Genomic DNA, 13,908 nt, shown 5'->3' with positions numbered 1-13,908 from the left:
CAGGAACAAATCTAAAACATTTTGTTTTCTTCCACTAAAGGTTGGATTTCTGCCACAGCTTCAGGCTGAGATCATGCTGCCTTAGAAGAAAAGGTTTTATTTTTGCACAGCAGAGTTGCCAACAGATTTGTTTGTGTCGTATTTGCAGTTGATTCCCAGCAGATGGTGCGGTTTAGCCTCCCCGGTCCTCTGCCTGCTCTGGTTGATAAAACTCCCTGGGAATCAGAGGCATGTGGTGAGAGTCCTGTGACACTGCACCCTTTGTGCTGCTGCCTCGAGCCTTTGAGCAGGTGCAACAGCTGAGAGGGGAGCAGCAGAGCCAACTGCTGCCACGCCGTCTTCAGACATCCTTCAGAGTCAAATAAGGTTTCTCTGGGAGGCAAACACAGATTAGCCTGATGATTAGCTTGATGTGCCACATGGGGTTTGTTTACATTCACACAGTTTGACCATCATAGGTCTGAACTGGTTATGATCCAGTCGGGTTAGAAGTGGACGTTGACTGTCCAGTATATGATGGTTGATGTTTCAGCTGTTTCACTCAAAGTAGCCTTACAGCTTCATGTTAGCTTTTATTAGCTGGTGAGAAGATGCTGAGATATTCTGCTTTTTCTCATATAAAACCTTGAATCCAGAAGTTGTTTAATTTGACATAGATATAGGAAAATATCTGGTAAATGTGCAGAACACAAAGTCTGAATTTTCTCCATTTGATTTTTCATTAAACCTGATTCAGTAACAATAGACAATAATTCTGCTAATGCTAAATGCTATACCACCATGGTAATTAGCAGAAGCTATTGCTAACACACTAATGGTGCATTCAGTTTGAAGTTGGGACTCAGAAATTCCAACTTCCCAGTCATAAAAATCAACTGGAACGCCGTCCAAACTCTCTTTACGTTTCAATATGGCCGCTCTTTGCTTCAACAGTAGTAAGCTCTGGTGGAAACTTGGTCATTTTATAATTATACTTATAAGTAAATTAGCACTTTGGAATTTATTCTGAAAATTTTATTTAGGAGAAGCCAAGTACGTTTTCAAAGTGAGCAAAAGTGCTGGATTGCTAAACGCATTGGCTGAAGTGTTTGTTTTTATTTTACAGAGTAAAATAAAATCAAATATCTTTTTTTTTTCTTGTCTAACAGCAGCTTCGGTCCTAAAAATCTGGGAAATACTTTAAATCAACTCCCTGTCTCTGTTTTTCTTACTATTTCCATGTTTTCTGCAGTTTGTGTGACTCACTGTGGCGCTACTTTAACACGTGAAAGTAAATATTTAATCAGTTTATCCATTATTAATCTATCTACTGTAGTTATTTTATCCTAATAATGAAAGACATGAACAGAAATATTTTTTCTTTATCTGAATCAAAAGCAAATGCTGCACAGTTATAAAACAGATCAAAACAAGACAAAAAATAAAAATCAACAAAAACCAAAAAGTAAACTTTTCACATCTTGATGTTTGTGCGACAGGTTTTTACTCTCCAGCTGGAGCAGCGGAGGATTTCACCAGTGCTCCCAGCTGATGGGCGTAACTCGGCAGGATTTCAGCTCAACACTTACAAACCCCGTAATGAAGACATACAGCCTGGTGACGAGCCCGAGACGAGCAACCGCAGAGCGAAGCCGGCTATAAAATCTTCTCCCCGACAGGAAGTGACAAATAAAAACTACAGATTCCCTCCAAGCAGCAGAGCTGCAGAAAGCTGGACTCACTCTGCATTTCTTACTCTCCTCTCCCGTCCACACAAATCATCAGACTGGCCTGAAAGCTGTGCTGGAGAATGGCACTGAAGGTTCGACTGCAGAGAAACGTTTTTTAAATTCAACAAATTACAGTTTCTACTGCTAATCCAAGAAGGCTGAAGCTGGAAAAGGTTTTATAGCTAAAAATCCTCTTAAATGTTCTGAAGAGTCTCAGAATGGCTTCATAGAAACCAAAATATCACCAAACTTATTCCTGGTCAGTGGAAATGAATTTCTCCTAAAGTGATACTCCAGTGAGGCTCCATAAACTGGTGTCCATGTCCCAGCCGCTCACGGCCTCCACGCCTCCTACATGAGCACAGAGGAGGAGAAGAAGAAGAAAGGAGACGCCATACATCTATATATGTTTATGGGTTTTTTTAAACATATTTTGAGACTTTTTTTAGACTGTTTTCCACTTCTGCAACAATTTTTGGGTTTTGCTTTGGTGTCAGAAGAAACGCTGCTTATATTTAAATCATGTGGTTTGAATTCAGGCTATTTGATCGAGTCAGAAGGGAGAAGGAGAGGCTCCGTTTCTGAGCTTCCTACTTCTGACTTCTATAAACCGCCGTCTGTACGGTGTTTTCTCACCTTGTAGTCCAGTAGACTCGGTTCTGTTGAGACCAAAGCTTAAACATTTGTTCCATTTTCAGCTGCTTTGTTTCTCTTTCTATTTTCTATTGAGGCTTTTTATTATTTGAATGTTGCAATTAGTCAAGTTTATTTTCACAATTTCAATTTGTGCTATTTTATGGTAAATGGAAACGCAGCTGACGTTGGTCTCAACGTGGAAGAAATGATCCACAGAAGGTGTAATGATAAAGTGAGGAGCAGTTGGACCAGGAAGAAGAATCTAACAGGAGTCGTTTTAACGCTTCACCTCAACCTGCAGCCATTCACAGAAACAGTCGGCCATGTTGGTCCTCGCCCTGCGTCAAGTTGCTGGTATGCAGACAGCTGGTCACCAATAACACGGCCCCAGAGCCCAGATGGCCCCAGAGCCCACATGGCCCCGTCATCTGAGGGACGTTTAAACTTTAAATGGCCTCAGTGGACAGCTGTCTGCTGAGCGACAGAGAGGAGAGGAGCAGATCAGAAATGTTCTCCTGTGAAAGCTTCACCGCCTCAGTCTGATCCAGCCATGGGCGCCTTCATCGCCAAGATGCTGCTCCCCACCGCCAGCAGCCTGGTGTTCCTGCCGGCCGCCAGCGTGGCCGCCAAGAGGGGCTTCCACACCGAGGCCATGGTCTACTTCTTCACCATGTTCTTCACCGCGGTGAGAATCCAAAACCGTTTCACTTACCTGCAGCGTAAAGGACGACCAGTAAATCCCACCATCTGTTTTTTATTAAGCTTAGGAAAAAATGTATCAGCTTGTTTCAAAAAAGTTTGTTTCCATAATCTGTAACAAACTTCCAGAAAACTGCAAACAGCTGAAACCCTGAGTTCCTTTAAATCAGGACCAAAAACTCACCTGTTTATTTCTGTTCTTGAACCATAATTATTAGAACGTTGATCAACATATTTGATGTGAATGGATGATTTAGATGAGCTGTAACAAAATATAATGTTTACTAGTTTCTCTGTTGGTGACTGTATGATGTTTTTACTGCTTTTTATTTTTGTGTTTTTATGTTAAATTTGATTTGATTGGTTGAAAAAATACATAAATTTAAGTAATGTTACTTTAATTGCTTATGTATTAACCAAATACTTACTAATTAAATGACTGTTATTAAAAATCAGTTAATAGTTATTATTATTGTTAAATTAGCAGTTTAAATAATTTAAAATGTTACTGAAATAAACAAAGTAAATCAACAATCAAATAGTCAAACCACAAAAGTGTAAAAAGAAAAATCTAAAATCACAATGAAATATAAAAGTTATCATTAATGTAATATTAATCAGATAAAGGGTTAATTTCATTTTAAAATTCCTATTATTGTGTTTTTGAGCTATTTTGTTAGTTATAGTTGTTAATTTCTCATTGATAATCATTTTAAAATTATTTTTAAATTATTTTTGCATTTTAAAATTCTTCGTTTAGAAGTTTTATTGTAAAAAAATTGACTTAATTTTTGCAATGAATCAGCTGATCATTACACTGAATAAAAATCTCTTGTTGCGGTAACTTTAATGTGAAGGGTCCTGGATTAGTCCAGTTTATGGTGGTGAAAGTGTAACTCTGTGACTCTGTTCCTGCAGATTTATCATGCCTGCGACGGTCCAGGCCTCTCCATCCTCTGTTTTATGAGATACGACATCCTGGAGTACTTCAGCGTTTACGGCACGGCGCTCTCCATGTGGGTCACGCTCGTAGGTAAAACCATATTTATGCTGCTTGGAACGAAGAACAGCGCCTCACTCACAGGTTCAAACGTCCTGGCCTGCTGCAGTTGCTGCAACATTTGCTGCGTCTTTGATTTCTGAACACTCGGGCATACTCACTGCTCTGAAGCAAACAATTTGCTCCGCCTGCATCTGACTGAGCCTCTGCAGCAAATGTCAAACATCTGAGTCCTCTGATTGGTCCATCTGTCTTTTGCTTGTATCAAATATGTCCCTAAAAATATCTTTAAAATGCGCAACATTGTGCTAACTGGGGCTCCAATCAGAAATTAATCTGGAATTAAATGACATTAAATCCCAGTTTCTGATTGGTTCACTGCAAAAACACAAAATCTTACAAAGTATTTTTTGGTTTAATTTCTAGTGCAAATATCTTAGTACACTTGAAATGAGATGAAAGTAAATTTAAGATGTAGGAACTTGTTTTATGTTAATAATTCCTTAATATTGATTTAAAAAAATACTTATTCCATTGGCTGATTATTTCACTTATTACAAAACATTTCTCACATAAGTGAAATAATCTGCTAATGGAACTGGAACTTTTTCACAACTTTCTGATTTAAAACAAGCTCCTATTTCTTGCTGAATAGTTACTCGTAAAGTTACTTTTCAATATTTAAGTGTACTAAAATATTTGCACTAGTAACTAGACCAGAAATACTTGGTAATATTTTGTATTTCTGCAGTGTTGATTTAGATTTGCTCTTAATTTTACCTTATTGAATGTTAACCCAACTGGTGTGACTGGGTGTAGCGTCCAGCCACTGGTGTGACTGGGTGTAGCGTCCAGTAAAGACCTGGATCCGTCTCCGGTCTCGTCTCTCCAGCTCTGGGAGACTTTGACGAGCCGCAGCGCTCCACCATATCGATGTTTGGAGTGCTGACCATCGGCGTGAGGATCTACCAGGACCGCTGGGGCTACGGGATCTACTCCGGACCAATCGGATCAGCCGTCTTCATCATCACCATCAAATGGGTGAGCGATCCGGGCCGCCATTTGTAAAGATAACAGATAAAAATTTACAGATATAATTTGGGTTATTTAGATTGTCATTAGAGGAAAACAATTTTCACCAAGTTATTTATGTATTTATAAATGTCAGTTTCAGTCTAAATATTTAGCTTGCCAATTAAATGTTTAGTGTGAATATATTAATAACATGATAACTGATAAAAATATTTAGTTTAAAGCTGAATGTTTAGTTGGAAGATAAATATCAAGTCAGCAGGTAAAATATTTAGTTAACCAATTAAATTTTGCTCCAAATTAAATATTTATTTCAAAACCAAACATTGAAACATTTCATTTCAAACCAACTGTTTCCAGTTTGTTCATGGAAGCTGAACAAACTGAGGGGAAAGAGCTTGTACAGGGGGCGTGGCCATAGGACAAGGCGTGACCACACAGGGGCGTGGCCATAGGACAAGGCGTGACTTCATAGGGGGCGTGGCCATAGGACAAGGTGTGACCTCACAGGGGGCGTGGCCATAGGACAAGGCATGACCTCACAGGGGCGTGGCCATAGGACAAGGCGTGACCTCACAGGGGGCGTGGTCATAGGACAAGGCGTGACCTCACAGGGGGCGTGGTCATAGGACAAGGCGTGACCTCACAGGGGGCGTGGTCATAGGACAAGGCGTGACCTCACAGGGGGCGTGGCCATAGGACAAGGCATGACCTCACAGGGGCGTGGCCATATCACAAAGCGTGACCTCACAGGGGGCGTAGCCATAGGACAAGGCGTGACCTCACAGGGGGCGTGGTCATAGGACAAGGCGTGACCTCACAGGAGCTTGGCCACCATAGCTAAATATTTAACTCCCTAACTAAATATTTATCTGGTAAACCAAACAATTAGTTGATACCAACATTTATAAACGAATGAATATTATAATTACAATATGCTTTTGAAAAGTTCACTTCTACTTTTTTCTCTAAATAATTCAAATAATTTTATTAATTTCTGACTGTGTAATGACGGAAGAACCTCTCCTGATATTCTGAGTTCTTCCTTTCCAGCTTTCCCTCCATAAGCTGCATTTTAAGAAGCTTTTATTTTGATAGTGCTGCTTCCAGTCGGCCGGGTTTGTTATTGTCTGGTTGATGTTGTGCTGCTGTTCCAGCTGCAGAAGATGAAGCAGCTGAGGGCCGTCTACCCGGAGAAGAGCGTTTACACGCAGCAGGTCGGTCCAGGCTGCTGCTTCGGCGCCCTCGCTCTGATGCTGCGCTTCTACTTTGAGGTGCCTCATCGTGAAAACAAAGCCCAGCCCGGAAGATAAATGTCTGCCGCTCATCTGCGAGTCGATTGTTTGGGTTTTAATTACAGAGTCTGGCTGTCTTGTTTTGGCCTGCAGGAGTGGGACTACGCCTACGTCCACAGCTTCTACCATCTGTCTCTGGCCGTGTCCTTCGTGCTGCTGCTGCCCAAGAAGAACCGCTACGCCGGGACGGGAGAAAACGCTGCAAAGATCACCTGCTTGACGCTCTGCTGCTGCGTATGTCACATTCACAACCATACTCAGAGCCTGCACAAGTATTCACACCCCAGGAAGCTGTTCACATGTTGGCAGGTTGCAAAAATACAAAACACAAAAAAATCAGCAGCACCCACACAAAAGATGCTAACTAAGAAACACGAAAGAAACGTTGCAAAAGGAAAATTCTGCAACCACAGGAAATGGTAGCAAAAAGAAAATAAACTATAAAACATGGCTGACGCTAACACGCTAATCATAAACATTAGGCGCTACGCCACCATGGTAACATAAAGCTCTCATGTGACATCACACTTCCAGGAACTTTGTAGCTGACAGCCATCTTGGTAGGTATCTGTTAATAACTGTCATGACAGTTGCTATTGAGTTGCTACGACAACAATAAACAAGCGACAAGCTTAGCACTAGCTCTCGTCTTGTTCCTATCTAACGTATAAACAACACATTGAAACTATTACTGTATCAGAATTTCCGAGTACTTTACCCACCTCTGTGTGATACTAAATATTAAATATCATTGACATTTACTGTAGAACTTACTGCCGAACTAGCAAAATTAGCTTAGCTAATGTAGCTTTCACCTGCTAGCTAAGACAGACATGTAGCCTACATGTTTGTTACTACAGATACTTACTCTGCCAGTCACCAGAAGCTCATTATTCACATGAAGAGTTCGTAGTCCTTTACGAATCCGTTGAATTACGGATTGTAGGTATTCATGGTAGCAGTGGTGAACGATGTCATAGTCAGAGGCAGCTTGTCCACATCATCTGACATGTTTTCATTCTCCGTCTCATACCAGACGATTTCAACAGCAGCCATTTTGTTAATATGTACTTTTTATATTTTGATATCTACTTTCTCTGTTGTTCTGGAAGCCATGGCTCATCTATGCTTTGTGCTGCGTTGCCTACCAAGATGGCGCGGATCACTTCTGGAACAGACTTGTGGGAACAAAGTATGAGCGGAAGTTAATGCTAAGTGCTAACGGCTAATGATGCATTTCATTTGTAGTCGGAACTCGGAAACTCCAAATTCCTAGTCAGAAAATCAAATGGAATCATGTTTGAAAATGGCCGCTCCTGCATCAACAGTAAAAGTGATAAAATCCCAACGACATTCAGTTTGATGCTGAAACATTTTAATGTGTAATGGGTGTAAATACTTCAGTAAAGCTCTCTAGTTTCTGTGTTTCTTTATCTCTGCTCTGTTTGCTGTCCAGACAATGTGGCCGGGTTCTTCCAAAGAAAAGACGAACAAACCACAGAAGAAGAAGTCGTCTCGGTCGGTGTGGCGACTCCCCACGGAGAAGCTGTGGCCCCGAGGGTCCGGCACCCCCACCCTGCCGGTCTGCACCCCCCCACCCTCCCACCCAGTCAAAGGGACGAGCGTCAGCAAGCTGAAGGAGCTGAACGGCTGGAAGTGAAGCCGCGGTCAGCCGGACGGGCCGGCGGCGCTGGACCGGCACCAAGCGGCTGTCAGGACTCAGGAAACGCATGAGGATTTTCCTTCCTACCTAACTGAGACCTGGCTGGTTTTCTGTTTAAGCAGCCATCTGAGGAATCCGCCAGCGACTGGAAGCCAGATGATAAACAAACAAAAGTGACCCGATGTAAAACTCTGAGGTGAATGAGACGTCAGATCAGAATCCGGGACGCGCGAGACAGACGGCCGAGACGAGCCTGTAAAACTGACAGCGCGATTTATGAGATGATCAGACCAGCAGATGGTTTATCTCTCCAAGATGGATAAATTGTGTTTAGAGATGTTCCTCTGGGGAAAACGGCGGTCTGCTCGCCTCTTCCTTCTCCTTTCCGTCGCTCCTAGAAAGGAAGCACGCGGCTTCTGAGAATTATTAGACTGTAAAGCACAGCTAGGCGTTTCATCCGTCCTGCAGGTGCCAGAGACGTCATGAGGACATCAGTCTGTCTCTGGCGTCTTAATGTCTTCTGGAGGAGCAGGTGGACTCCTGCTGTCATCTGTCTCTGCTTAGCTCACGTCTATGAAAAATATGACAGAAAATTACTAGAATAAAGTCAAAACATTACAAAAAATAAAGTCAGAAAATCACCAAATATTCTCTTAATACTACAAATTTACTCATTACAAATGTATTCTCGTACGTCTTTTTTCTTGTAGTACTATGTCATAGTACTATAAATGTATTCTCATTGTACTACAACTTCATTCTTGCAATATTATGAATTTATTCTTGAATTATTTTGACTTTATTCTCGTAATATTGCTTTATTTTCTTATTGTGGCCCTAAAACTCGGTCGTACACGTCTCTCTGTGTGATGAAGTATTTATTTCATTTTGTTCTGATGTTTGTGTATTTTTTTAAAATAAACTGTGATATTTTAACAAAGTGTAGCAGCTTTTAACGTCTCCGTTTCTCTGAGAAATGCTCCGACGCCACATACTTCAGTCCAGAACCTCTAATCTAATTGAACAGGAACATACCGGGTTTCAGTGGGAGCTGAGCGCGCCGCACGTCACCTGTCCTGAACCCGACCCAAAGTCTACAAACCCGTCCGGCTTATCTCAGACCAAACAGTCTGCGTCCGCGGCGAGAGCGCCCCCCGCCCGGCCCCGTCAGGGAATGCGTTGACCGGGGGCCAAACCTGCGGCTCCGCGCCCTCAGAGAGGTGTTTGTGTCTGGGCCCTGACAGGACGGTAAGGCGAGCCGTTTATTGCCCTGCTCGGTGTGAAAAGCGGCTCCGTTACGGCCGGCGTCTGCCCACACGCAGCCAGGACTGGGACCAAACTGGGAGGACTGGACACCTTCTGCAAGGCTGCAGCTGCTTCCTGTGTGCTGGAGTGGTGGGACGGGGATGTGATGCGTTCACTGACACAGACCTCTAATAATTTCATAATTAGAATTTTTGACCTTTTATGTTGAATTTTATAAATCAAAAGTTTCCAACTTAGTTTTTCTTTGGGTTGTTAGAAAGTCCTTCAGTTGTTTCCTCTCTTCTTTTAAACCTCAGAGACGCTTCAGGAAAACAAAATGTTTTTGCTAAGTTTGTGAAAAACGATTGCTGGATGTTCATCCTGTAGTTAACCAGGTGAACTCTTCCAGTGTCAGTAGGTAAGTAATCCAGAAAGAAAAGATAAAGAACAACAAAATGAAACTAATAAATGTTCTGATGAATTAATGTAAAGCTGCAGGTCGGTACTTTTATAAAAACTATATTTCTCCATATTTATTGTGAGTTTATGAGGCAGATAAAATGTGAAAAGATCAATCTGAGCTGCTACTGCTGTCTGAAGAAATGCACCAAAAACATCCAGTCAGAGTCAGGAGGTGGGTTTTAGCGCTGCCAATCAACCTCATGAACGAGCTACCAAACGTGTGAAAGCCAGAAAAACAACTTACAATTATAGGAAAACTTTTTATCTGCCATCAGATAAACAATTGGCTACCCTAACTAGCCTTAGCATTCACAACAGACTATGTGGCGTACACAAAGGCATGAGTGACAGCACTAAGTCCCGCCTCCTGGCTCTGATTGGTTGTTTCTAGTTCGTACGAGGAGAAAGCAGAGCAGCTTGATATTTTCCACAGGTTGTCTTAAACTGTCATGACATGGTGACAATTTAAGCAAATATGTAAGAACCAATGTTTTATAAAAGTTGCGTCTTGCAGCAGAGTTCCAGAAATCTTCCTCAGATATTCGACCTGAAAGTCCTCAAAGCTCAGAACGGAGACGCTCTCTGGTATGTGTGGCATGTTTGTGCTTTTACTGCGCGGTGGTAGCCGGTGTGCCGCAGCTCCTGCTCCGACCGGGTGTGTGTGTGTTTGTGTTTGTGGGTGTGTGTGTGTGGGTCAGCTGTTGCCACAGCTGCTGTTAATGCTGCAGGTCAGCCGCCTCACGCAGCTGCAGCCACAACATGTCTGCGCTGCTGAAACTGATTCCCAGGGATGAAACCACTGCTGGGGTTTTATCTCTAAGAAAAGAACAAAGATGAAGAGATTTTTTTTATATTTCCACCATATTTATTAGAGGGAAGGAAGATAAATACATATGACTCCTCATCCTTCCTGGTTTTACACTTTTTAATTATTACTCAGCATAGATTTACTTTACTTACATGTTTTCTTGTCTTTCCTATTTTAAAAAGTGACAGAAAATGAGCTTTTGTTTCTTATTAACAGTTAAAAACAGTCATAGACGACAGATTTTAAATATCTAATGTAAAAAGACCTCCTCCATGGGCTGCCACCTTATCGTGGTGGAGGGGTTTGAGTGCCCCAATGATCCTAGGAGCTATGCTGTCTGGGGCTTCATGCCCCTGGTAGGGTCACCCAAGGCAGACAGGTCCTAGGTGAGGGACCAGACAAAGTGCAGCCCGAAGACCCCAATGATGAAGGAAAACCTTGGACTTGGTGTTCCCTCGCCCGGACGCGGGTCACCGGGGCCCCACTCTGGAGCCAGGCCTGGAGGGGGGGCACGATGGCGAGCGTCTGGTGGCCGGGCTTTTACCCATGGAGCCCGGCTGGGCTCAGCCCGAAGAGGAAACATGGGCCCCCCCTCCCATGGGCCCACCACCCGTGGGAGGGGCCAAAGGGGTCGGGTGCACTGTGTGATGGGTGGCGGCCAAGGGAGGGGACCCTGGCGGTCCGATCCTCGGTTGCAGAAACTGGCTCTTGGGACGTGGAATGTCACCTCTCTGGTGGGGAAGGAGCCGGAGCTAGTGCGTGAGGTCGAGAGGTTCCGGCTAGAAATAGTCGGTCTCGCCTCGACGCATGGCTCTGGTTCTGGAACCAGTCTCCTTGAGAGGGGCTGGACATACTTCCACTCTGGAGTTGCCCAGGGAGAGAGACGTCGGGCAGGAGTGGGCATACTTGTTGCTCCCCATCTCGGCGCCTGTACGTTGTTGCCTTTTTGGAGTCCTTAGAGGGGGTACTGGAGAGTGCTCCTCCTGGGGACTCCCTTGTTCTGCTGGGGGACTTCAACGCTCACGTGGGCAACGACAGTGAGACCTGGAGGGGCGTGGTTGGGAGGAACGGCCCACCCGACCTGAACTCGAGCGGTGTTCTGTTGCTGGACTTCTGTGCTCGCCATGGATTGTCCATAACGAACACCATGTTCAAGCATAAGGGTGTCCATATGTGCACTTGGCACCAGGACACCCTAGGCCGCAGTTCGATGATCGACTTTGTCATCGTTTCATCGGATCTGCGGCCGTATGTCTTGGACACTCGGGTGAAGAGAGGTGCGGAGCTGTCCACTGACCACTACCTGGTGGTGAGTTGGCTCCGGTGGCGGGGGCGAAAGCCGGTCAGACCTGGCAGGCCCAAACGTGTTGTGAGGGTCTGCTGGGAACGTCTGGCGGAATCCCCTGTGAGACGGAGCTTTAACTCCCATCTCCGGCAAAACTTCGAACACGTCCCGGGGGAGGTGGGGGACATGGAGTCTGAGTGGACCGTGTTCCGTGCCTCCATTGTCGAGGCGGCCGATCGGAGCTGTGGCCGCAAGGTTGTCGGTGCCTGTCGCGGCGGCAACCCTCGAACCCGTTGGTGGACACCTTCGGTGAGGGATGCCGTCAGGCTGAAGAAGGAGTCCTATCGAGCCTTTTTGGCCTGTGGGACTCCGGAAGCAGCTGATGGGTACCGGCGGGCGAAGCGGCATGCGGCTCGGGCGGTTGCTGAGGCAAAAACTCGGGTGTGGGAGGAGTTTGGAGAGGCCATGGAGAAAGACTTCCGCACGGCTTCGAGGCGATTCTGGTCCACCATCCGGCGTCTCAGGGGGGGGAAGCGGTGCAGCACCAACACTGTTTATAGTGGGGATGGTGTGCTGCTGACCTCTACTCGGGACGTTGTGGGCCGGTGGGCAGAGTACTTCGAAGACCTCCTCAATCCCACCAACATGCCTTCCACTGAGGAAGCGGAGCCTGGGGACTCTGGGTTGGGCTCTCCAATCTCTGGGGACGAGGTCGCCGAGGTGGTTAAAAAGCTCCGCGGTGGCAAGGCCCCGGGGGTGGATGAGATCCGCCCGGAGTTCCTTAAGGCTCTGGATGTTGTAGGGTTGTGTTGGTTGACGCGACTCTGCAATATCGCATGGACATCGGGGGCAGTTCCCCTGGATTGGCAGACTGGGGTGGTGGTCCCCCTGTTCAAAAAGGGGGACCGGAGGGTGTGCTCCAATTATAGAGGGGTCACACTCTTAAGCCTCCCTGGCAAGGTCTATTCAGGGGTCCTGGAGAGGAGGGTCCGTCGGATAGTCGAACCTCGGATTCAGGAAGAGCAGTGTGGTTTTCGTCCTGGTCGTGGAACACTGGACCAGCTCTACACCCTCAGCAGTGTCCTGGAGGGTGCATGGGAGTTCGCCCAACCAGTCTACATGTGTTTTGTGGACTTGGAGAAGGCGTTCGACCGTGTCCCTCGGGGAGCCCTGTGGGGGGTTCTCCGGGAGTATGGGGTACCGGGCCCTTTGATACGGGCTGTCAGGTCCCTGTATGACCGGTGTCAGAGTCTGGTCCGCATTGCCGGCAGTAAGTCGGGCTCGTTTCCGGTGAGAGTTGGACTCCGCCAGGGCTGCCCTTTGTCACCGATTCTGTTCATCACTTTCATGGACAGAATTTCTAGGCGCAGCCAAGGTGTTGAGGGGATCCGATTTGGTGGCCTCAGGATCTCATCTCTGCTTTTCGCAGACGATGTGGTCCTTTTGGCTTCATCAGATCGTGATCTGCAGCTCTCGCTGGATCGGTTCGCAGCCGAGTGTGAAGCGGCCGGGATGGGGATCAGTGCCTCCAAATCCGAGGCCATGGTCTTGAGCTGGAAAAGGGTAGAGTGCCTTCTCCGGGTCAGGGGGGGTGTCCTGCCCCAAGTGGAGGAGTTTAAGTATCTCGGGATCTTGTTCACGAATGGGGGAAGAAGGGAGCGGGAGATCGACAGGCGGATTGGCGCAGCGTCTGCTGTCAAGCGGGCGCTGTACCGGTCCGTCGTGGTGAAGAGAGAGCTGAGCCAAAAAGCGAAGCTCTCGATTTACCGGTCGATCTACGTTCCCACCCTCATCTATGGTCATGAGCTTTGGGTCATGACCGAAAGAACGAGATCGCGGATACAAGCGGCCGAAATGGGTTTTCTCCGTAGGGTGGCTGGGCTCTCCCTTAGAGATAGGGTGAGAAGCTCAGTCATCCGGGAGGGACTCAGAGTAGAGCCGCTGCTCCTTCACATCGAGAGGAGCCAGTTGAGGTGGCTTGGGCATCTGGTCAGGATGCCTCCTGGACGCCTCCCTGGTGAGGTGTTCCGGGCACGTCCCACCGGGAGGAGGCCCCGGGGAAGACCCAGGACAC

General features: G+C 46.0%; 1 protein-coding gene across 1 annotated transcript; it reads left to right on the top strand.

Moving 5' to 3' along the window:
- Positions 1-1,481: 1,481 nt before the first annotated feature.
- Positions 1,482-8,198, top strand: mymk (myomaker, myoblast fusion factor). The gene is made up of 6 exons (XM_028034226.1): positions 1,482-3,030; positions 3,963-4,077; positions 4,937-5,085; positions 6,234-6,350; positions 6,465-6,605; positions 7,828-8,198. Exons 1-6 carry the CDS (start codon positions 2,896-2,898, stop codon positions 8,029-8,031), a joined length of 861 nt encoding a protein of 286 aa, XP_027890027.1. The 5' UTR covers positions 1,482-2,895; the 3' UTR covers positions 8,032-8,198.
- The last annotated feature ends 5,710 nt before the right edge of the window (positions 8,199-13,908 follow it).

Source organism: Xiphophorus couchianus, chromosome 12 (assembly GCF_001444195.1).
Source record: "Xiphophorus couchianus chromosome 12, X_couchianus-1.0, whole genome shotgun sequence".
Lineage (NCBI taxonomy): Eukaryota > Metazoa > Chordata > Actinopteri > Cyprinodontiformes > Poeciliidae > Xiphophorus > Xiphophorus couchianus.
Note: the sequence above shows the minus strand (reverse complement) of the source record. Positions and strands in the feature narration are given on the sequence as shown.